This window comes from Syngnathoides biaculeatus, chromosome 3 (assembly GCF_019802595.1).
Source record: "Syngnathoides biaculeatus isolate LvHL_M chromosome 3, ASM1980259v1, whole genome shotgun sequence".
In the NCBI taxonomy this organism is placed as follows: Eukaryota; Metazoa; Chordata; class Actinopteri; order Syngnathiformes; family Syngnathidae; genus Syngnathoides; species Syngnathoides biaculeatus.
In genome coordinates this window covers 31,013,996-31,039,575 of record NC_084642.1, presented here as the reverse complement: position 1 = coordinate 31,039,575, position 25,580 = coordinate 31,013,996, and the positions used below count along the sequence as shown (strand labels likewise).

Below are 25,580 nucleotides of genomic sequence, written 5' to 3'. Positions count from 1 at the left end.
TTTATAATTTACCTAATGAATCTCCATTGACGTGCTGTATAATTTCAAAATATTTTTCACAATGATCCACAAAACATACAGATTTTTAAAGACTAAGCATGATTCCCAAAATGAAATGTTTGTCATGCATGCCAAGGTCCATTGCTCGTCCAATGAACAGCCTTCTATTTATTATAATGTGTTACCATATTTCCGGACAGTGCTCCACAAGCTGTGGTCTGGGTGCCATCTGGAGAACTTTGGCCTGTAGTACTGGCTCCGAGTCTGATTGCGACCCAGCCAAGAGGCCCACACCTGCCCAACGTTGTTACATGCGCCCCTGCTCCATGTGGAGGTTCGGAGAATGGTCAAAGGTAAGATGGGCCTTCTGCCTATGGGATTTTGTTGTCTACCTTGGAGATTTGAAATGTGCACAGCTGAAATTCCAAATTCTTGTCATTTATTTTCTGTTGACTTTCAACACATTTAGCAACTTGATGGGTTTGGGCCCAGAAATTTGATTGATTCATCAGTTTACCACAAGGGCCCATCTTGGTCTTTCTCTGTTATGAGTTTGTGGATCACCTTAAAGTGGCGGTAGTGAATTTATTTTCCAAAGGGGCCATGTGAGAAACTGGAACATCTTTAGAGGGCTTCAATTTTGTTCCATATTAATTAAATGTATTTATAAGCATTACATAAAACTGTTTTAATATGGTTTTACTTGTGTTTGTTAAATATACTGTGATTAGCATATATAAATATGTAAACAACATTATACGCAGCCATGGAGGTTACATGAAAATTACATCGCGATTTAATCTACATTGATTTATTTTCTTTTACACCCTCAACAGTTTTTTGGTACATTTTTAAAATATGCTGGCACCATTAGCTCAAAAGTTTATGAGGTTAAATATTCTTGGCCCTCTTCCCTCCACTATACAGGAGTTTTCCCAACTTGAGGACCACGTTTGGCATTGTTCTAGTCACCTCAAGGAAGAAAAAAAGTCAATAGAGGGTTCAGAAATGTCACTAACTCACATCAAAATTAGAGCAGCCCATAGTTTACATTTTACTTTGACCGTGAAGGTCAGTCAAAGACCGTGAATGAGCCTGATGTGCCCCCAGGCCGTATTTTGTTGAGATCTGTGTTAAAAGTCTGTGCATACATACGTTTAATAAAATAACAGTGGTAAGCCAGCCGCTCAAGCTCGAGCAATATTTTTCTTGTTTAATAGTCAATACTGGCTTAAGTTATGTCCCCACTGCTGGAGACATCAATGTTACCTTCTTGAATTGAAACTGACACCTGCACAGTACAACGTTGCCTTTTTATGTATTCCAATAGAAATTCTTAAATGCTTCTGGCATAGCTAGAAATGGCTTTAGTTAGTATTTGTAAATAAGCATCCAGATATTGAATAAGCCAACCAAAGATCTAGACTACAGAAAACTTTGGAAGATACACTTGAATAGATATAAGCCAATGTCTTTTTGCAGTGCTCCAGGAATTGTGGCGGTGGTAGAAAATCCCGAGAAGTCCAGTGTTTCGACATGCGTGATCAAAGACCTCTACGACCTTTCCACTGTCAGGCAACGTCCTCGAGGCCACAAAGCCAAATGCCCTGTAACCTTCAGCCATGTCTGGACTGGTACACTTCGTCCTGGGGTCAGGTGCCTAACATAGCACTTCAACTGAGCAATCTGTAGCACTGCCTGCTCTGCTGGCTGCCTTAAGTGGAGGTTTATAAAATACAGTCTTTCTGACAGCACCCCATCCATCACATCACTTTAAGTCTCTCTGACATTTTGTAGTCCTATTGCCTGCATGCTCCAAAGCTGAATACACGTTTTTTTCTTTCATCATCTTATTTGGAAGAAAGTGAGATGAAAGTTGAGGATTTTCTTTTCATCATCGCAATGAAAAAGGCTTCGATAGAAACTCATTCAGGATGTTTCTATGGCCCACCCATTCGTTTTGCTCTACATTGTATAAATGTTGCCCCTTTTTCACAGTCCCCCTTGTACTGTCTCCATTCACTTACCAGTAGCTGGCTGTTGTTCTTGTGTATGTTGTGCTCAGTGTTCAGAGGTTTGTGGAGGTGGAGGACAGCAACGTCTAGTCTCCTGCCCAGAGGAGAATCTTTGTGACACTGAAATTCAGCCCAGTAACATTCAGCCCTGTAATACTCAACCTTGCGCTCAGTGGCTAACTGGATCTTGGGAACAGGTACACTTCACTGAATCACACACAATTTGGAGAAATGACATACAGTGCATATAGCATGTACAAACACAATTGTGATGACGTCTTGGTTTTGGGAGTGAAAAAAATATGAATATCTCATTCACTTTCATCCTCATAGCAAAAACATAAAATAAATGGGTTTGAATAGAAGGAGACTAAGACATACAAGACGGATATGCATGTGAAATGTTTATTAATAATTGGTAGGCACAGCACAACTCAACGCCCAGAGGTACAGCTGCATCATTCATCCTTGCATGATTATGAGGGCTTTCTTGGGCTTGTCACCTCCCCACGACTTTTATGCCAGGGCTCCTACAAAGGCCTTTTCACCGTCATCTTAATCCCTGAGTCACAACATCAGAACCAAAACACTCGCTGAGAATCATACAGTCTCGGGATGAGCGAAACATTATTTCACTCCAGCTGCGATGTAATTGCAAAAAAGCACATGTGGTGTGCGCACAAAAATGCTTTTGATTGACATATATGGATTATTGTTCTACCGGTCACTGTAGGGCAGACTCTCATCAAATATACAGTGCCTATTTAGCTCCTGGAAAATGGGACAGCAATCTAAAATCTTTCTATGATTTTAATTTTGATATTTTTAGGTACAGTGCTCCACATGAATGCACCCCCACTTGTCACGGTACACAGTGAAACTGAATGTAATGTGTCACACCCAATATTTGGAGCTATGAAATGTGAATGAGCAAAGGGAAAGTTGCTTTTTTGCACAAACTAGTTCAAAATTCAGTTCACCGTTCCAAATATGGACAAGTTCAGTTAAAATTCAGAATTCAAAATTTTGAACTAAGTTCAATGTTCAAACAATTAACAAGTTTATTGTTCTTTTTTTCCCTGCAATGTCGCTGACAGGCTTTGACCTTCAAAATACTGGCATTTAATTTCCTCCATATTGCCACCCATTCAGTCAACATGAGCACCCGGCGGCAGCTTTCACCGTATAATCTTAAAAACATGAGGAAAAATGTGTGGCTTGATTGGTGTTTTTATTATCACTAGTAGTAGTAGTCATAGTATTATTATTATTGAAGGATGAAAACAAATACAGGACTTTTGTCCCGAATGTGTAAACAAAAACACCCAACACAGTATGACAGGAAAGATGGTGAAAGGAACTTTCCATTCCTTGCAGCTCTGCCTGACTATATAAACAAACAATATTTTATTTTAACTATTCCTACAATTAAAATGTAAATAAATTGCACATTATGACAGTGTGATCCGTAATAAATGTTTACAATTATGTACAAAATAGCGCAATCGCTCCCATATCCAAAGTGTCCCTGAATACACTTTGTGCACTTGTTCCAGTGGTGATGTAAACATGAATGGTAACTGTAGCTGCTTTGAATGGGTTGGCAAATATGCATCAGCTGACATATGAAGGTTCATATATGTTGTGCTTAGCCTTGTCCTGAAGTCACTCACGAAACCTGGCACTCTTGAATGAAAATGAACGAAAACAGTTAATAGATATCAGAATGAGTGCATTCTCAATAACGTTCATCAGGCAAGAATGAATTAAGTTCTTCAGTGTACGTTCTTCAAAAATATTAACTAGTTTATGAGCCTTCATTCTTTTAACTCATTCAGGTACAACAATGAGAGTGAAAAATGTTTGCTGTAGATAATGAGTGACGAATTTTCCCTTCAGTGTTCAGCTTCCTGTGGCGAAGGGGTGCAGCGACGACTCGTTAAGTGTGTTAACATGAAGTCTGAGACCCAAGAACAGGTGGATCAAAGTCAGTGTGACTATGAGGTGCAACCGGGGAGCACACAGAAGTGCAACTTGAATGAATGTCCGAAGGACTTTTCTGGTGAGAAAACAGTTTGCATTACACACAATACATGCATAATTTAGTCAACGCTCAACTTTTTTTTTTTGTGCATTTTAGCTAAAACTTAGCATAGCTAAAAGAGGGTACTTCATGTATGTAATAATGTACTTCAATCAACCAATAACATGACCAAAGAGATAAAACCTGAATTTGACTGTTTAAGTAAAGCATTGCCTATTTTACAAGGTGACAAGGTGGAGTGTTTTTTATCATATATATTAAAACTATCTGCATGACCTGTCAGGAGAATATTATTAAAATTATCCTATGAATAATCTCCCCTCTCTGGCCACATGTTATGCCTCCAATTTAATGTAATATTTTTCATTCTTATATTTTGATATCAATGTAGAACTGGGTACAACAAGAAAAAAAAAGAGACTGTACAGAGAGGATGGATGGTGGTTTGTCAATAATATGCTCATATGCACCGTCACTCACACAGCATCACAGGGTCCCACGGCACCTTCTCACAAAGGAAACAGGTATAGTTTATTGGCTGCATGTTTTTTAGCAACAAAAGTTTAAAACACTGAAAAGGAATAAAATAATCATAAACCTACATTAGAAATATTAAAACACATTGTCCAATTAAAAACCCAAGACTGTAGAAAGTGCAGAAAAATAAAAACAAAATACGATAAATAAAATGACAACGTTAAAAGTGTTGATCCATTTTATGTACAACTTATCCTCACGAGGGTTGCAGTCGTGCTGGAGCCTATCCAAGATAACTCTGGGAGAGAGAGGCAGGGTATACTCTGAACTGGTTCCCAACCAGTCGGAGGGCACATAGATACAAACAAGCATTAGCATTCACATTCACACCTACGGGCAATTTAGTCTTCAATTAAGCTACCATGCATGTTTTGGGATGTAGGAGGAAATTGGAGGACTCCGATAAAACTCATGCAGGCACGGTAAGAACATACAAACTCCACACAGGCAAGGCCAGATTAGAACCCAGGTCGACAGAACTGTGAGGCAGATGTGGTAACTTGTCCTTCCACCATGCCGCTCCATTAAAATCCATCCCTGTATCCATTCATTTTATGAGGCCCTTATCCTCACGAGGGTTGGGGGAGTGCTCGACCCACGGAAACAGACAACAGTCAGAGTCACAACCACAGCAAAGGGCAATTTAGAGTGTCCAATTAATCTCTGTTTTTGGGATGCGGGGGGAAACCGGAGTGCCCAGAGAAAACGCACAGGCACAGGGGGAACATGCAAACTCCACACAGGTGGGGCTAGGGTTTGAAACCCGGTCCTCAAAACTGTGAGGCCAACGCTCTACAGCTGCTCCCACCCTCATTAAAATCACTCTGAATAAAATAAACAGATCAAATGAAATTAACCAGTATTCCTTGCGTTAACACTGCAGCTATGCCGTTTTCTCTCTGTCAACGTTGCACTAAAGGTGGGTGCTGAAATTTAACTATATTTAGCATACGTCCAGGAGCAGTGGGCAGCCAGTATGCTGTATCCAATTAACAGCACTGTCTCCAACATGCACATGGCATACATACACACACATCCATTGACCACCCTCAAAGAAATAGAGAACTGAAGAATTTTTGCCCAAAGGAAGTAGAGCTTCCAGTCACAGAGACATGCTTTTGACAGACCGTGAACTAGTGTGGCTGGTCTCCAAGTGTGGCTGGCTAGCATGGCTGCCCGCAGAGTTCTGGAGACCGGGTTTCAAATACCAGCCCCACCTGTGTGAAGTTTGCATGTTCTCCCCATGCCTGCGTGCATTTTCTCTTGCCACTCCGACTTCCTCCCACATCCCAAAACAGACAACATTAATTGGAGTCTCTAAATTGCCCTTCGGTGTGGTTGTGAGTGTGACTGTTGTCTGTCTCCGTGTGCCCTGCAATCAGCTGGCAACCAGTTCATGGTGTACCATCGCTCCTGCCCGATAACAGGTGGGATTGGCTCCAGCGCGGCCCGTGACCCTTGGGAGGATAAGCGGCTAAGAAATCTGATGGATGGATAATGTAAAAAAAAAAAACAAATAGTTGGTAATGAGAGATGAGCTGGATCCAAGAGCGGGGAAAGGCAGATAGATTGTGATTAACAGTTTTATGGAGGTGGTTTTGGGTATGCTGACAACCAGTGGTGGCGGTATGTGGACAAGTGGCAGGCAGTGAAGAGAACAGGTAACTACATTGGCAGCAGGAAATGGCAGGGATCAGGAACACGGGGGAACACTGACAAGCAGGAAGACTTGGGTGTCAAAAAGGGAACAAGGAACAGTGTGGCTTACTTGAGGCAGGTGGCCCGCGGTACCACTTCAATTAGCTGCAATACTTTGGTGAGGATTTCTGGGAACAGGCAGGCTAAAATATAGGTGATGATGAGGGTGGATTGGAGACATGTGCGTGACTTGAGTAGAAGCTGAAACAAAGAGGGTAGGGGAAAGAGAGGATGAAAGGGCACAAAGCACCATCCAGGCTCCAAAACGGTACTGTAGGGCAGTATATGACAGATGTAGTGAATTATCAGCAGTACACTGTAAATACCCACGCCTCCATTTTCTGAGTCGCTTATCCTCATGAGGGTCATGAGAGTGCTGGACCCAATCCCAGCTGTCGTCAGGCTGGAGGCGAGGTTCACCCTGAACTGGTTGCCAGTCAATCACAGAGCACATGGAGACGGACAACAGTCAAACTCCCAATAACAGCTGGGGGCAAATTTAGAGTCTCCAATCAATGCATGTTTTTAGGATGTGGGAGGAAACCCTTTGTAAAACGTTTGTGATGCACCGAATCTCCGATAGGTAAAACAATATAGTGAGGGATTACCATTTATTACATTTACCATATCCACTAATGCTACTTGGGAAAGAACTTTTCAATTTATTTACAATACTGTATTCTAATTAAGGAAAATGGGAAATGGGATTTACAGGCCTGAGCATTGCCTGGCTGGTGTTTAACATTGAAATATTGTTTTACATGTACTCTTCATCCTCTTTTATGCAGTAGTCTATGTTTGCTCTTCACACAGAACACCACAAAGGTGGGATATTGCTGGGTTTTGGAGTCCCTGCCTATGAAAATACAATGCAAAGACCACAATGTTCCAAAATTAGTGTTCAATAATTCCTTCATAATAAATCTTTTCAGAACAGATAAAACAAAACATTACTTGTAATCTCATGTGACATGGAAACAGATGTTGCATGTCTTACAATTGTAATTCTCAGTCACAATGTTAACTCAGTGTGCTGTAACACAACACGTGTCCAGCATTGTGGATGGGAAAAAGACTTAATTGCTGATTTGTGGATGCCATTATTATCTCTACAGGAGGTTGAATTTGTAGAAAAGGAAAGAAATGACTGGCAGCAGTACTCTGTATTGAAAGGGACATGAGTTCCCGACTCACATGGATGATACACATGCCACAAAAGCCACACCTCTCTCAAAAATCCCATGAATATAAGCCTTGCGTTGTTTGAGTCACTACATCTTTTGAGACATTATCATAAAATATGATGCAAAATCAATATCCCAGCAAGCTATCTGAAGCTAATGTTAATCTATGCTGACACTGTAGCTCTGAAAATGGCTTTGTCATTATAATGCTTCAATTTTTTCCAACAGACAGACTCTGGGACTCACTTGATAATACGTACATTAAATCCCCACTATTGTGAAGATTATGAACAGAGCTCTGTTGCGAATGGCAAAAAACTTTGAATCATTGACACCCCTCCTTAAAACGTTAACAATTGTTATACTATATTACAATCTTAAATCATAAATATCCCACAAATTACAAACCCAAAACATTTTATCATTTCAAACTCATTTAATATAAAAAAAATTATAATAGATAAATGGCATAGTGATGACTTGATTGGGAACAAAACTCCGGAAATCTCCCTGTAGCAGATCAAAACAATTTGAAACAAAAGTGAACTTTCCTTACTTGTCTTGAACTAATAACCGAGGCTAAACATAGTCATTCCTCTCTGACCTAAAACATGTTGAGAACAATCGAGATGCAGCACTACAACATACTTCTGTGACATCAAAGAATACTTTGCTATTCGTCGTGGCTTTGGCGCCATCTCTGGTATCTTGAGATCTTGAAGAAAGGGCACCAAAAATACAAATAGGAGAGTTTTTTTGAACAGCCAAGTGAAACTAACCGAGGGTTCACAGTATTGATAAGTGTAAATGTTATATTTTGGATTCAACTAATGTTTGATGTGATACATTGAAAGACAGTTGCAGAAAGAGTTTTTATGTTTGAAAGCAGTCGGCCATGGCAATTCATAATATAGATGTACTGTCATGGCCCTGCTGGTCCCTGTCCTGGCTGTACCAGTCCCCGAGGCGGCATGCACCTGCTGCAATCAGCGGAGGCACACACCTGCGCCTCATCTCTAGTAACTACGTCCCAGTTATATAGAACCACACATACAGTCTGGCTTTTGCCAGATCGTTGCTTAATGCCTTGTTCCCACACTCTCGCAATCCTGTTCCTGATCTCCCATGTACCGATCCCTCCCTGCCCGCTGACCTACCTACTACGCCTGATGTCCTGGTTACCGCTGCTCCCCTTGACTGCCTGCTTGATCCCCGACCTTGGACTGAATAAACACTTTGCCCGAACTGTCTCTACGCCTCCCGAGTCGTGGATTTGGGTCCAACCCCGTGTTCTGGCCATAACATGGACCCAGCCAACTCAGCTGCGTTCCGCCAGTCCCTGCAGCGCCAAGGCAGATGCATCGCTGAGCAGGAAACCACTCTCCAGGCAGCCAATCACCAGTAGCAGGAGATGTGCGCTCGGTTGGATGCGTGGTTTGCGTCCATGTCCATTACAGTGGTCCATTTATATGCCATTCTCCCAACTCTAGCGGTTCTCCGGAGACACGGGTAACATTAAACCCTTCCTCGCCCAATGTGATCTTAATTTTGAGTTGGAGCCCTCTGCCTTCCCCATTGACTGCTCCCGGATAGCATTCGTGATATCCCAACTGATAGGGAGAGCAGAGGCCTGGGACACAGCCGAATGGAGCCGCGGTTCTAAAATCTGCTGCTAATGGACCTCCTTTGTGCGTGCAATGACACAGGTGTTCCAATACGCTTCTCCGGAACGTGAGGCGGCGGCTTCCTTGTTCTTGTCCAGCATATAGTTATATAGAACGGTCTGGCTTTTGCCAGATCGTTGCTTAATGCCTCGTTCCCACACTCTCGCAATCCTGTTCCTGATCTCTTTTTTCGTTTATAACTCTACAGGTGTGCTCTGCACCTACACAGCCAATATAATTTTTTTACTCAGCTGACATCTTGGAGTCTGTTGATGGTGATCATATTGCAACATGTACAACTTATGAGATAAAACATTTACATTAAGTCCATTAAAATATTAAAGAAAAAAGTATCCACTATGTGGAGGAACTTGAACTACTTCCAACAATGAATTGCAAATCCACAAGGGATTTCAATTGATGATCTTGTCAGGGCTCACTCAGAATGTATAGCAGCTCATAACGCCAACAAATATTTGAGTAGTCTTCTTTTAAAACCGTCAAGCTTCCCCTCTGGCCTCCACATATTGAATTCTAACAGGAAAGCGTGGGATGTATCAATTTTTTTTTTTAGTCCCCTTGACAGCAGTTTTGATGAGAAGGATGTGAATACCTGTCAAGTACTTCCTGCCACTTCATAATGAGGGAAAAAGCCATAGAAAGCAAAGGTCAGATGATAGGCAGACAATTCCCCCAAATATTAACCTGTCTTGCTCTGTTTCCCGTTTTTTTTTTTTAATATCTCAGCATGGAGACATGTCTGTCTTTTCCGTTTCATGGGGATCTTTTGAAAGTGTAAAAACATTGAGTGTTCTTATACAGTACTTCACTACAGTAAATATATTTAAAAACAGACAATCATGTTTATGCTGGGTTTGCTTTAGCTGCATGAACGGCAGCAACAGTATATGAAACACTGCAGAACCATGATAGAGGATGCATACTGTACATACTGCCATGGATGTAGTGTAGGTCCACCATGAAGGACGGCTGAGGGTTTTTCGATGTAGTTGGATCCTTGGTGTTTAATGCCCGGGTGTCATCCCTACAAACATTCTAAAATAGATATTGTAATGAAAAATAAATATAACAATATTCACTTCAATGTCTATACGGGAAAAAAAAAGTGAGCGGAGACCGCGTCATCTATGCACAAAATTGCGCAATTGATGTCCCTCGACATCCAAGTGGTCGCCATATTAGTCGCGTCATCTGTCCTTGACGTCATCGTCCCTTCCGCCGTTGAAAACGCGCAGAGCCTGCCACTACGGAAGGCCAACAACAGAGATATTCACATTTTTCCAACGCCCCTTCTGATACCAAAGTTCTTTTCGAAAAGGACAACACCACACAACCGAGTGAAGTTACCGGGGCAATATTACACTATTGTTTCTATTATTACTACTGTTGTTGTTATTGAGCGACGTGCATATCGACACATTTCATACGCGGATCTTTTGTTACGTTATGAGAGAGACCGATTACATGGTCTGTCCCACACTATTATTTTTTTTAGTAGCTGTACGCCCACATCAACACATTTCATACGCCGATCTTTTGCTACGTTATGAGAGAGACCGATTACGTGGTCCGCCCCAAACTATTTTTTTTTTTTGGAGCTGTATACACACCTACCTGTTATTTGGAACCTACGAAGCTCTCGTCCTCTGCACCCGTGCAATCCATTTTTCACAACGAACAGGTTCTCTTTCAAACTTATGAAGAGTAAATCCATCCTCCCCAGTGTTCAAGCAATGTCCAGCAATGCAATGAGCCGGCATTTTGGCTCACACGAACGAACAACGAGCTACCTTCGCGGAGGTAAAACTAATGGAAACAAACGAGTCCACTAGGGGGCGCCTCTGTCCTTCACGTCACTTCCTGCTTCTTCTCGAAAACAAATCCCTCGAGAGGATTTTCATGGAGGGAGTTACAAAAAGCTGTATACGTCAAAATCATGTTTTGTGGTGGAAAAAACACATGGGACCATATTGGCTGTGGGTTTTTCATTAATAATATACAAAAAAATCATCCGTTTGACAACACTTGACCTTTAAATTGTAGCACCAATTAATCCATGAATCATTACAGTCATCATGAACAGTCCATTGTGATTGCCACAAAAATATGTAGGTTGTTAACGTGGCCCATTTTGAATGGATGCACTCAATCAGGAGTATACCCTGAACTGATCAAATCCAAGACTGTGGTGTTAATTCTTTACAACCCCCATTTAAAGATGACAAAATACTGTAATTCTTTGCATATGTACACTGTTGGAGAGTCCTTACCATCCATTCTTACCTTATCAGAACCGCAAGGTATTTTGAGCATTCAAAACATTAGGATCCACTGTATGGAATATACTGTATACATTTGGCTTAACTCTAAGCATACAGTATCTGTTGTGTAATATGACAAACATAATAATGTTACTAAGAAATCAGAAATGGAATAATTCTCCCTTAAACTTGCATGCGTGATCTTGTCTCTCACAATGTCAAAATTGCTTTTTCAGTCACAAGCAGAGAGAATTTCAGTAATGAAAAATCCAGATGCTTGTTTTTCTCCCTGGTGGTGATACAGACAAAAATGAGACTGAACATTGAACGTCAACAATTTTACATTTCACATTTTAATCAGGGAGATACAACGTCAGTTAATCGGCAACACTACTTACAAAATTGAATTGCACGTTTCAACAAATGTTTGAAGTTCTACCAGATTTCTGTCACTTGGTCTCGAATATCATCTCTGTATCTGTTCTCCCCAGCCCCATTTCCCCCACCCCCCACAGGAGCAGTGTGTCTCCGTGATCGTCTAACATCTCGCTTCTGTCAGACTCTGCGCTCATTAGGCCGTTGCCAGTTGCCCAACGTGCATTCACAGTGCTGCAAAACCTGCAACCAACGGCCAAGCCGGGCCAGCAGTGCCAGTCACCACTGAACCAAGAACAAGGCAACAACTCATCAGTGGATTATGCAGTTCATCACCTCAACGGACTGTTTGCTTTACTTCTTTGTTTAGTAGTGGAGGGAATGTAAATGATTATTTTCACTTTGTAGATAACATTTTGCCCAGAATGGCAAAACTGTCATTGACAAAAGGTTACAGAAGCTAATACTCTCACTTCAATGTAGCCAGCTTAAAATAGAAAGTATACACACAACTAGGAACCTACACGTAAATATTTGAGTTTGGAAGCAACTACAATACTAATAAATGTGTACATTCAATACATAAGTACAGTATGAATTTACAAAAAGAGGTGCTTACGTTCCCTATTTCTCGGTTTACCAGCACATAATTCTTGCACAACACTGTTATCAAAGCTGATTATCTGCAGATGAGGATTTCCAAAATTGGTAACATATCGTCCAGACTATTGGGTGATTGGAGTAAGCTCAACCATAACCTGCACGACAGCTCTTCATTATCAGACTTAAACCAGTCCATGGTTCACAATCTCATTACAAATCTCAGTACATGTGACTCTGAAAGGTCGACAAAGGTATCTTTTGAATACCATTTTGCAAATTAGGCTGATACATAATGTACTGTGAGCCTTTTGAATACTGCAATTAATAGGCCTTATTAATGGTGCTCAAAGAAAGTCCAAAAATCTTAATGAAAAAAAGAATTATGCGCTCACGACAACAAATGGTGAAAATTAGGCTGCAGGACATTTGCGCTCGAAGCCACATGGACTACTAAATTCAGGTGAGATATGTGCAGGCCAAGTGCCTTTATTAAATATTTAAATACCCTTCAAATCATTCCAGACTTTTGATAGTTTATTAAGTATCAATCAAATGCAGCTTTTTTTGACCTACTGTAGGTATATACAGTATGTCAAGGCTGTATTACCATATGTTTTGTGAATTGTATTTCAATTTTTTTGCAAGCCATTTCTACAGTCAGTGTCTCATTTGTAAATGTAGGATACAGTGAGTGATTTTCCTTTTTTATTTTATTTTTGCAAGCTTCTCTGAAACGATAATTGGCAACTGCAAAGTCTCAGACCCGGTTTCTCCAAAACCTTTTGCTGCAACATAATGGACCAGAAATACTAATGACATAATAATGACAAATAATAAAGGCAAATAGCTTTATTGTCATAAAGGAACCTATAATTTGGTGGAAGTAACTTCCATCCATCCATTTTCTTTACTGCTGTATCCACACAGCGGTCGCCAATTTGCTGGAGCCAATCCCAGCTACATTTGGGCGGGAGGCGAGGTACACCCTGGACAGGTCGCCAGGCAATCACAAGGCACAGTCGACACTGGCTTCTTGGATGTGGGAGGAAACCAGAGTGCCCAGAGAAAACCCACGCAGGCACAGCGAGAACATGTAAAGTCCACAAAGCTGGGGCCGGGATTTGAACCCAGGTCCTTAGAACTTTGAGGCAGATGTGCTCACCAGGCGTCCACTGTTTCACCGCGAAGTAAATTGTCTCCAAAATGAGTTTTCTCAATGTCTGTATTTATACCTTCACTCATGAAGGTCAGTCAGTTTTTGACTGCATTTTATGCATTTCTCAGGTATCTATTCACCAATCGATGCAGGTATGAAACAAGATGCAACATCTCACCCAGTCTGAGCAGTCTTACATTTGGTTTTGGAATTTAATTGAATGTTATTTGTGCCAGCAACCAAATGAAATGTAAAGCTGTGCTACACATTTTTAGTGGATTTTTTTATTTTTTATTTGAACTTGTTTACACTTTTTGCGGTAAGTCCAAATTTCTGTCACTGCCTTGACAAACCCTGAACACCTTATGTTGTCTTACAATTCATGTTCATGCTAGCATTGGTGCTAAGGTTACTAACAGCTGTGTGTGTTTGTATGTGCTTTGCCACATGAGAATAAAGTTCCATTTGAAGACATAAAAATCTTTTGTCTTAGACAGCTACTCATCAAATGGCTTTCACAGTTTGTCTTACCACAGAAGCTGAAACACAAAACATACTGCAGGAAAGAAAATATTTTTCCTTACAGCTGCTGATTTTTTTGTGGTATCCATTTCTAATGTGAAAATGCATGAAGATACATAATTAGATGTTTTTTCACTGTATACAATCTAAATATTTACAGTTGATTTCACAGCCGTGTAGTCTTTATTATAAAAAGTATGTAAATCCATGATTGTATTTTTTTGTTTTTTAACGTAAAAATATATGCATGACAAAAATCCCTTTCATGCCATGGTTGTGACTTTTTTCAACATGGTACAAGTCTTCCTAATGATGCTTTTCTAATGGCAAAATCATTTACTACCCGGTCCTTTTTACTGTAGTTGTTCTACCTGGTCAGACGGCACTTTAGACGGGCATGTCAGGGGGAACCGCTGGTCTCTGGCTGCTTCCGTGACTTTCAAGCGACACTAAACACTCAAAGTACTCATCATATCAAGTTTCCATGACCGTTTTTTTCAGGCAGTGTGGATTTGCATATTAGCTCAATATCTACCTTAACCTGAAATATTTCGTGTTAGCATCTATCAATCCAATCATCCGTTTTCTGAGCCGCTTATCCTCGCCAGGGTCACAGGAGTGCTGGAACCTGTCCAAGGCATCTTCTGGTGAGTCGGGATACACCCTGAACCCTGAAAAATTCTGTAACTTGTCCATTTAACATTTGTGATATTTTTGTTGTCGTCTCGCACAGCATTTCAACGGGGCTCTGAAGAGGTTTTCCATTCACTGTAAGTGATATGTGTAACACAAAATATTCCATTAAGATGAATGCTTAATTTCATAAACAGATTTTGTGGCTCTCTCACCATCAGTTTGAGTTTACCCTATACAAACTTTGATTCTAACAAAGGTCCTCGAACATTTTTTGCCGTACTGTGTTTACAAATACTGTATGCTGGCCCATGCAAATGTACCACAAATCAATGTTTTAATCAAACAATACATATTTTATTGTTCTATGATGGGAAATTCAACAGTGGGTTGCCGTGAAGCTTCTACTTGACGCAAAGATTACAAGTCTGATGCTAGACCATTTTCTCTTTCGTTAATTTCAATAATATTGAGCCAATACATTACATGAATGCTATTCAAAAGTGATGGGGCATCAGGGGTTGATAAAGATAAAAAGAAATAATGTGCAAGATGAGATGCATTTCAGCACGATACAAACAAAAGACAAAGTTGTGAAGGTTTTTGTAAACTTGATGAAACGATTCAAATGAAGTCAGCAGGCAGCAAAATTTGGGAGTGTTTATCCTTCGCCACAACTCTCATCTCAGTAATCAACAGGTGGCAGAGTCACCATTTCGGTGAACGCTTTATAATTAACAGCTCCACTTGGCTTGATGTTTGCTTCTTTGAACAGGTCGTCCACTACAAAAAAAAAAATCAGAAAACAAGTTTTCAAAGAACTTTCCAAAAGACTACAAAGTGTGTCAGTGAAATATATTTCTAATTACTTATGCAGTCAGTTTTATTTACGACATCGGGGCTGAGCCACGGAGAGTACTTCGTGACCATTTATTTTTCCTTGATGAAAAGTGCTTGATGAATAGTACAATGGCTCGATCGTACTTTATATATGAATAATTTTGAAGTAGGTTAAGTCTGTTGCGCAGAAGAAGCCAACAATTTTCTATCATCCAATCAAGAAACAAATTTAGCAGCAGCCTCCAATGACACTGTGAAAAAAAAAATTTTTTTATTTAACTGAAACGAACGACTTGGTGGCAACTCGGCTCAACGTTTATTTGTGATCACCGTCATTGTACTGTACAGTAAAGAAAATGAGTCTTTGAACACCCTGCTATATTGCATGTTCTCTCACTTAGAAATCATGGAGGGGTCTGCAATTTTCATTCTAGATGTGTGAGAGAGACAATCTAAAAAGAAAAATACAAACATCACAATGTATGATTTTTTTAACGATTTGTGTGATACACCTGCATATAAGTATTTGAACACCTGTCTATCAGCTAAAATTATGACCCTCAAAGACCTGTTAGTCCGCCTTTTCAAGTCCACCTCCACTCCATGTATTATCCTGAATCAGATGCAACTGTGTGAGGTCGTTAGCTGCACAAAGACACCTGTCCACCCCATACAATCAGTAAGACTCAAACTTGTAACATGCCCAAGATCAAAGAGCTGTCCAAAGACACCAGAGACAAAATTGTACAACTATACACGACTGGAAAGGGCTATGGAGAGATTGCCAAGCAGCTTGGTGAAAAAAGGTTCACTGTTGGAGCAACCATTAGAAAATGGAAGAAGCTAAACTTGACGGTCAATCTCAATCGGAGTGGAGCCCCATGCAAGATATCACCTCGTGGGGTCTCAGTGATCCTTAGAAAGGTGAGCAATTATCCCAGGACTACACGACAAGACTGAAAAGAGCTGGGACCACCGTTTCCAAGACGTCATGGTTTGAAGTCATGCATGTTCCCCTGCTTAAATCAGCACATGCCATGGCCTGTCTTAAGTTTGCCAATGACCATTTGGATGATACAGAGGAGTCATGGGAGAAGGTTTTGTGGTCAGATGAGACCAAAATGGAACTTTTGGGTCATAATTCCACTAACCGTGTTTGGATGAAGACGAATGACGAGTTCCATCCCAAGAACACAATCCCTACTGTGAAGCATGGGGGTGGTACCATCATGCTTTAGGGGTTTATCTGCACATGAGAGAGGACGACTGCACTATATTAAGGAGAGGATGACCACGGCCATGTATTATGAGATTTTGGGAAACAACCTCTTTCCCTCAGTCAGAGCATTGAAGATGGGTCGTGGCTGGGTCTTTCAACATGACAATGACCCAAAGCACACAGCCAGGAAAACCAAGGAGTAGCTCCGTAAGAAGCATATCAAGGTTCTGGCGTGGCCTAGCCAGTCTCCAGGCCTAAACCCAATGGAAAATCTTTGAGGGAGCTGAAACTCTGTGTTTCTCAGCGACAGCCCAGAAACCTGTCTGATCGAGAGAAGATCTGTGTGGAGGATTGGGCCAAAATCCCTCCTGCTGTGTGTGCAAACCTGGTGAACTACTACAGGAAACGTTTGACCTCTGTGATTGCAAACAAAGGTTACTGTACCAAATATTAACATTGGTTTTCTCAGGTGTTCAAATACTTATTTGCTGCTGTATCACACAAAGAAATTGTTAAAAATCATACATTGTGATTTATGGATTTTTCTTTTTAGATTATCTCTCTCACAGTGGACATGGACCTACAATGAAAATTTCAGACCCCTCCATGATTTCTAAGTGGGAGAAGTTGCAATATAGCAGGGTGTTCAAATACTTATTTTCTTCACTGTATCTTTAACAGCTTAGCATCGGATGAATAAACTGGTTATGTACAGTACTGTGCAATATCTGACTTCCTGCCATAGAAAACACAATTTGTGGGCAACAATTTACTGACTTAATTTTGGCTTTGGAATAGGTTAATTATTTTGTATGTTTGATTCACACAACATCATTGGACCTAATTAGGACTATTGATGTAAAACAAACGTTTTTATTTTCTTTGTTATTCAATTTTAACAAATGGATGTAAAAAAAATGGGCAGCACGGTGGTGCAGCTGGAAAGCGTTGGCCTCACAATCCCAGCCCTCCCTGTGTGGAGTTTGCATGTTCTCCCCGTGCCTGCATGGGTTTTCTCCGGGCACTCGGGTTTCCTCCTACATCCCAAAAACATGCAACATTAATTGGACACCCTAAATTGCCCCTAGGTGTCATTGTGAGTGTGCCTGTTTGTCTCTATGTGCCCTGCAATTGGCTGGAAACCAGTTAAGGGTGTGCCGCGCCTCCTGCTTGATGATGGCTGGGATAGGCTCCAGCACTCCCGCGACCTTTGTGAGGCTAAGCAGCTAAGAAGATGGATGGATGGATGGATGGATGGATGGATGGATGGATGGATGGATGGAAAAAAACAAATGGCAATTTGGCATAAAATGACAGTTATGTACAGAAGACACTTCCATAATTCACATATTTTTTGAGGATTTGGGTTTCCATGTTTTTGTTGAAAAGCTGATGATATGCAGAATGGTATTTTTTCAAAGTCCTTGATTGCGAAATATCCAGAGCCCATGCATGGCTCGGGCCCTCTTCCACTTAGTATTCTCTCCATATACAGCAGTTCCTTTACTCTTAATGAGAGGCCACTTTCATGCCCAGGTAATTTATACAGCCTCACAACACTAACGACAGATTCCATACGCAGTGTCCTTGATGAAAATTTGTAAATGTCTGAAAGGGTTCACAAACCCTGTTGAATACACAAAGCGTTGACAAATCAGCATCAAGTGTTAACCGAATAACTTGAGACAGTAATTTTGTTGGCAGGTTGTTCATGTCAGAGTTTTCATCATCGTAACTCATTAAGCATATTAGAGACTTCAAAAGGGCATTATCACGGGGTTTACCGGGGGAAATGACAAATTTTAGGTTGGGTTTTTTGTGAGTGTTAGGATTTTATATCATTTGCAAATAAATCAAGACCAAATTGGAAAACATTTTTTGTTGCTCAAATAGCTGCATCAACTGACATTGTTGGGCTTTGAGAGTCCAAGCATAAAAGAATGTATTAATTTCAATTAACTGAAAAATGTAGGATCATGAATTGGTTTTAGGGAACGAAGTGATTGATGTCATGAAAAGATCTAATGTTATTTTTGAGTGGGAGTGGAGGACATTGACAATTGTGCTTCAGTTCTTGCAGTAAACGTAACATTTCAACACTCCCCTACAAAAGGACACTAACTCTGAGAGGCATATAAAGTGTTTTTTTCTCCCATGCTATGTTTCATGTACATGCTTGTGTTGAGTTGCTATGGACTCTGTTCCTGGTGAACTTGCAGTTTACCAGCTTTATTGCTTCAGTTTCTGTGCACTGATATGGTGAAGAGAGTATCAGCTGTTAAAAGTTCACACCCATATCCTGGCTTTCCCTCCTCTCTTTTGCAATGCCACCGCCGACACTATACCAAAACCGGAAAATACACGGAGCGAGAAACTGACTCCACCCTCTCAGTGCCTTTTGAGTGATATGGGAAAAAACAGGCGCAATTAGGGCCAGTGTAAAAGGGGCTACCATGTGAGCCGAGTATTACATTCTAACACCTTGTGGTCCATTTTTTCTTCACCAAATTAGCATATGTGCATGACAAAATCCATCCTTCCATCCATCCATTTTCTAAGACGGTTATCTTCACAAGGGTCGTGGGAGTGCAGGAGTCTGTCCCAGCTGTTAACGGGCAGGAGGCGGGGTACACCCTGAACTGGTTGCTAGCCAATCGCAGGGCACATGGAGATAGACAACAGTCACACTCACAATCACACCGAGGGGCAATTTAGAGTATCCAATTATTGTTGCATCGTTTTGGGATGTGGGAGGAAACCGGAGTGCCCGGAGAAATCCCACGCAGGAAAATAATACCACTTTTTTTCAAGATGAGCCCACATGCAGCTACTTCCCTATCCATCCATTTTCGTACCACTTATCCTCACTAGGGTTGTGGGCATGCTGACTCCTGTCTCAGCTGTCTACCGAGTGGCTGAGCTGCCAACCGCAGACTACTGCCCTACACCTCCAAAAAGTAGAGGGGTGCACAATTATTCACCTTTATTAGTTTCAATTTTGAATGGGTTAGATTTCCACTGAATTCGATCAGTATTTTTACTTTTTGCATTAAACAAATGTATTTGAGCAGACTGGCCTCACTCATGGTGAATGAGTCTTTTTCTTACCTTCTTTGACAGTAAGTTTCTCTCCCAACATTGTGAGCTTCGCTCTCAACTCAGAAGCTTGAATGTATCCTTTTTTCTGTTTGTCTGTCATCCTTAGGGCTTCGAGGATTTCTGTCTTAGGGTCTTCCTGTTGTATCTGTCGGTGCATCATGGTCAGGAATGTAGAAAAGTCCAAGCTCCCTGACTTCTCTAAAAGAAAAAAAAAATAATGGAAATAATTTACATGCTAAATTAGTTTTAAGTCAAATACCCATGAAACAGACTTGAGTTATTGTAAAAAAAAAAAAATGTTTTGCAAACGTATTATTCAGTGATCTCTTATGGACAGGAACAAATGAATACAATTGGTTTCCACTCGTTAAGTCCAATGTGTCCTCCCACCTCCACACACACACACACGCACACATACGTACACACACACACACGCACACATACGTACACACACACACACAAAACAGAATGCGTTGGTTGCTCGCTCTGCTGTCATTCATCCGACTCACAAAATTCTTTTAAGACTGAAAATTGAATATAATATGTTGCGGCGAATACCTTGTTAATCAACCACGTCATTAAGTGCTTACACCAAGGAGGATGCTTTTATAATCATAAGCACGAGGACCCAAAAACAACGGAACTGATTTGCACGCAACAATGATGGTCTGGAGCAAATTGCTCCATGTGACAAAATTTGACGGATGCAAAAGTATCTACTAAGAGACTGATCCAAATTAAAATTGTACAATCTTTGCAAAGATCTGTACTCTACAAGTGGCCATTTAGTGAAAACACAATGATTACTGTATATTACATCTCACAGTTACAGTACGTGTTAGTGAACTGTTGTCAAGTCATTATTTGGTTGCATAGTTACCAATTTTGTGGACTTGCAAATGCCTTTCAATTTCACCAAGTGTGGGGCTTGTACCGAGGCAACGCATAACTATGACCAGGTCCTTCACGTCAATCTTTCCCTTTTGTTTCTTGTCATATAATGAGAAGCACTCTTTGAATTCTGCAAGAAAAATCCACCAGTGAATCATTTCAACAGTTGTTTATTTACATTTCAATACTAGCTATCAATCAAACAAGTTGACTTGAAAATAACAAACCTTCAGGATGTAGCTAACTCGTGAATGTGGCATTGTAAATGACTCATTATTTCTCATTTTTATTTCACTCCAGACTGATTCATAGAAGGAGAAAACATTTTGACAGGCACAATAGTCCCATTCAATTTTTTTTTTCAATTGAAGGAATGCCTTTTACTGTCAGTATATCCATGTACAATTAATTTTACGAAATGCAGGGGGGGGTGCCGTGAAGCACTCTTACCATTGATTTGAGCTGGTGTGAAAAATTTCGCCTGTGAAATGGAAAATTTCCAATCAAAATACAAAAATTAGTAATTGAAAATCTAAAGGTTTAAACTACTTATAAAAATATTCAATTGCTCTTACCATTTCAAGTACTTGAGTCTTTTTTTTCCAGGAAGAAAGAAACTTCCTGTGGTCCGTCCGTCCCTCCACCCGTTTAAAGTCCAACACGACCAAGCCTGCGTGTAATTTAATATGTGTTGCTGTGGAAACACAGATACCAGATCTACGGTACAACACAGATTAACCCTGTCCCTTCCCAACAAATAACAAGAGCAGTCGTTACAAGACAACAACTGTATGCTCTTCACAATTTTGCATGTATAGTGAATTTGAGTTCAGAAAGAAATCCCATATCGATAATCGATAATGTAAGAGAAAAAAAACAGAAAAGTGTTCTGCAATTTAAACCTTGTGCTTCAATACTATAATCATATCACTGATGTGGTAGTGCATTGGTGTGAACTTATGTGAATGTATGATTGACTCATAACATATAAACATACACACTACATAATAGGAGATAAGTAGTTTTGAAATCTTTTAAAATATTTGTTTAACTACAGTATTATTTCATTTATTTTAAAATGGGGTTTAGTAACACCAAACGATGCTTGCAATATTTCAATATTTTTAAAAGTGAAGACAATTTGCAATGATATTTTAGCAAGAAACAAGAAGTCACACATGGTTTGGTTTCACTGGCCACATAAAATGTTCTGGAGGGTGTATCTTGCCCTCTGGCCACCAGTTTGACATCTTTGTTGTTCCGGTACATTTGCTGGACTTCTGTACAGATCATGTGGATTCCGTTCCCACTCAGCAATGTGAATGGGTGTCTGTCTTTACATGTGCCTTTTAATTGACAGGTGACCAGCCCAGCGTGTAGTCTCTCTGTTCCTGAACAGGATTAAGTGGAACAGAAAATGGATGGATGGATGCATAATATTATGATACTCATCAACTTCAGGTTAAGTTAATTGAACTTATTCGCATAAAGAGTACAATGTACATTGCAATCAAATAGACTATGTTGTGCCCTGGCACACTGTCAACCCCACTGTTGACTATAACTCACCCGCGTTAGTCTAATTCGACTAGTTTTCTGCTGAGGTCAAAAATGGCTTTGACCAACCTGTTAAGAGCAAGAAAGTCATGCAGCTTCATAGGCTCCTATTACAACAGATTTAGCATTCTAGCCAGTGAGTGTCAGGGAGACGAAGCAGCCCTTATGGGGACTTTTGTTAAATGTTTATCTGAACGTCTTAAGGACGAATTAGCAGTTAGGGATGGGTTAACCTCGCAACCGGGGATAATTTCTTTGGCCATCAAGTTAGACAATCAACTGAGGGAGAAGGTTAGAGAAAGAGTTAGAGAGAGAGTGGTTAAAGCCAGCAGTTTGGTGTCTTCAACTAATACTTCCACTACCTTTCCCTCTCATATGGCCATTCCCCCTTTCACCCTCGGGCAGAACTGCAACACTCAATCTCAATCTCAATGACTCTGAAGATGACGACTGCTTTATTCACGAAGCCTTTGGCATGTCAACTTTGGCTACTGCCTGAACGCCTCCTGTTCTTTAAGAAGGTTATTGGGCCTGGATGGGCAGCTTGTCTTCCAAGTGACCCATTAGTATGCATCGATCGCCCTCGTCAACTGTGGCAAGCACTGGAAGAGAGTTCAACTCTTTGTCAGTTGCCTTCTGCTCCCCAGACCTCTGACCTACCTGTCCTCCCCATGTTCAAACTTCTCAGAATTCTCATGGACATTGTCTCTGACCAAGGTCCCAAATTGTCCTCCCGGGTTTAGAAGAAATTTTGTAAGGCAGTGGGCGAAGCAGCCAGCCTGTCTTCTGGCTACCATCCCTAGACCAATGGCCAGAAAGAGCGGGCAAATAAATATCTGGAGTCTGCTCTTTGCAGTATTGCCGGATGTAATCCTGGCTCCTGGAGCACCTTAATCTCGTGGATCGAAGTTCCCCACAACTCCATTATAAGGTTGGCTACAGGTATGTCTCCCTTCATAGCATGCTCTGGTTTTCAGCCCACTCTATTTATGGAGCAAAACCAACCCGTAGTGGGTGGCTGATCTCAATCACTCCCCTACAACGGAGTACGAGGTGGGTCAGACAGTGTGGCACTCCTCTTGGGATCTTCCTCTTCAGACGGAGTCACGTAACCACATGACATTTCTGACTTTTTACTGTTACCACGATCATCAATCCCACATCTGTACTGTTAAAAGTTACCCCAGTCAATCAAGATCCATCACAGAGATACATGAAACCATGTGTCTTTGCTCAAGCTTGTCCCTACCAGTGTTTGCAGCCATTCAGCCAACCCCGCCCAGCAAGTTCCACTTTTTCAATTTAACCAACTAAATTATGCTTTTGACATTATTCTCATTTTTTAGAAGTAGCTCCCATGATCCATGCCCTGCAGTTCCTCTGTTGGAGCTTGGGTGGTGCCTTGTCTCTCCCTTTTCCCCTCTGTCTTGCAAGCAATTAGCATCAACTGTGCAGTGCACCTGTCTTCAAGAAGCACTAATTACTGGCTGCATTTAAAGTCTGGTAAGTCCTGTTGCTGAGTATTGACCCTTGTTTGTGACTCATTCTCACAAGTTTATGATACAAAAGTAAATATCCAACAACCTGCTTATCCCACAAACTGCATCTGTACTCACCAAGTTTTATTCTTCCTCGTCTCCAGGGTTCCTCCCGTGCCTGACTGCTACTGCTGAGCGGCGGCTGCTCCAGCCATGATGCCAACCTATCCCACCCGCTTACGTTCCCACTTCCTGCTCACTCTTTCTCCCAACGGTCTTCCACCTAGCCTTGGATATTACCCTGAGCCCATCTGCTGTAAACCAGTCTAAATTTACTCCCTCCGCCTCAGTCTGTTCTTGGGTCCAAACCAATTCAGATTTGACTTCACTTTGTGACAGTACCTGTAAATATACTATATCATACTAATGAAAATGACCGCAATATAGATAATTCTGCGACAGCTACTAAGCTAATTATAGTATATTTTTTATTTTTTAATTTCACCCCAAAAAAACATGATTGCTCCTCTGTCGGGTTGAGCTGCTAAGTGAGTCTGCTGCTCTGTAGGACACTGAACGCGTGAGCCCCGAACGTCGCAGTTATGAACTCAAAGTATCTGGATTGCTCATAATTTAAGCAAGTGCTGACAAACATACACTAAATCACTGTGGATAGTGACGATTTCGGCGGCACGGTGACGCAGCTGTAAAGTGTTGGCCCCACAGTTCTGAGGTCCAGAGTCCGATCCCGGTTCCCGCTTATGTGGAGTTTGCATGTTCTCCCCATGCCAGCGTGGGTTTTCTCCAGGCACTCTTTTTTCCTCCCAAATCCCAAAAACATGCAACATTAATTGGACACTCTAAATTGCCCCTACGTGTGATTGTGAGTGCGGCTGTTTGTCTCGATGTGCCCTGTGATTGGCCAGAAACCAGTTCGGGGTGTACCCTACCTCCTGCCCGTTGACAGATGGGTTGGGGCCAGCACTCCCACGACCCTTGTGAGGATAAGCGGCTAGGAAAATGGATGGAATGATAGATTGATTATTTCTGGTTTTGCAAGTGAAGAATTTTGGTTAAAAAGAAATCATTACGGTCACGAGCCAAAGCAAAGGCAGCCATTTGTCTGATGGTCACCAACAATTGGCAACCACCTGAATGATACACCGCTTATCGGTCTAGTTTTATTTTTTATATCAGACAGTGTCACATCATTATTTCTAATTATCAATAAGTGGGAGTAAAACTGTTAATCCGGGGATCAAAACTAACACTTGCAAAATCATGAACAGACATCGCTAATGCCATAAATACTAACCATACAGTATGTATCCATCCATCTACCTTCTACCACTTATCCGAGGTCAGATCATAGGGGCAGTAGTTTTTGCAGGAACACCAAGACTTACCTTCCCCCATCCACTTCAGCCAGCTCTACTTGGAGGATCCAGAGGCATTCCCAGACCAGCAGAGAAACGTAGTTTCTCCAGTGTGTCCTGGGTCGTCCCTGGTTTCTCCATCCTGTGGGACATGCCCAGAACACCTCACTAGAGAGGTGTCTGAGAACCATCAGAATTAGCCACCTCATGTGAATCCTCTCAATGCAGAGGAGCAGTTGCTCGACTCTGAGCTCTTCCCAGATGACCGAGTTTCTCCTTAAAGAAGAGCCTGGAAACCCTTCGGAAGAAACTCATTTTGGACGCTTGTATCCAGGATCTTGTTCTTTCGGTCATGAAGCTCAGTTTGTGACAAGAGGTGAGGGTAGGAACGTAGATCTACCGGTAAA

General features: G+C 41.2%; 2 protein-coding genes across 5 annotated transcripts in view; one reads left to right on the top strand and one right to left on the bottom strand.

Moving 5' to 3' along the window:
* The window catches only part of LOC133498474 (A disintegrin and metalloproteinase with thrombospondin motifs 7), a 122,908-nt gene extending 108,584 nt beyond the window's left edge, over positions 1–14,324 (top strand). For 2 of the 3 annotated variants that reach the window (XM_061815340.1, XM_061815339.1), the window contains 5 exons: positions 201–353; positions 1,483–1,656; positions 2,066–2,212; positions 3,915–4,077; positions 11,916–14,324. In XM_061815340.1, coding sequence (XP_061671324.1) covers positions 201–353; positions 1,483–1,656; positions 2,066–2,212; positions 3,915–4,077; positions 11,916–12,088 — 810 coding nt within the window. In that variant the 3' untranslated portion in view covers positions 12,089–14,324. Of the gene's footprint in view, positions 1–200; positions 354–1,482; positions 1,726–2,065; positions 2,213–3,914; positions 4,078–11,915 lie in introns of those variants that run through there. The other variant, XM_061815341.1, reaches the window with a different exon arrangement.
* Positions 14,325–15,091: 767 nt separating this feature from the next.
* calml4a (calmodulin-like 4a) lies at positions 15,092–25,301 on the bottom strand. Of its 2 annotated transcripts, none has more exons than XM_061813985.1 (6): positions 23,569–25,301; positions 21,338–21,456; positions 21,213–21,243; positions 20,752–20,892; positions 19,881–20,069; positions 15,092–15,496 (listed from the first exon to the last, which is right to left on the bottom strand). In XM_061813985.1, the coding sequence occupies exons 1-6, from the start codon at positions 23,582–23,584 to the stop codon at positions 15,399–15,401; spliced, it is 594 nt and encodes a 197-aa protein (XP_061669969.1). In that variant the 5' UTR covers positions 23,585–25,301; the 3' UTR covers positions 15,092–15,398. The 2 variants fall into 2 exon arrangements, with proteins under 2 accessions (XP_061669969.1, XP_061669970.1); XM_061813986.1 differs by having other exon boundaries at positions 23,936–25,298.
* Between the last annotated feature and the right edge of the window lie 279 nt (positions 25,302–25,580).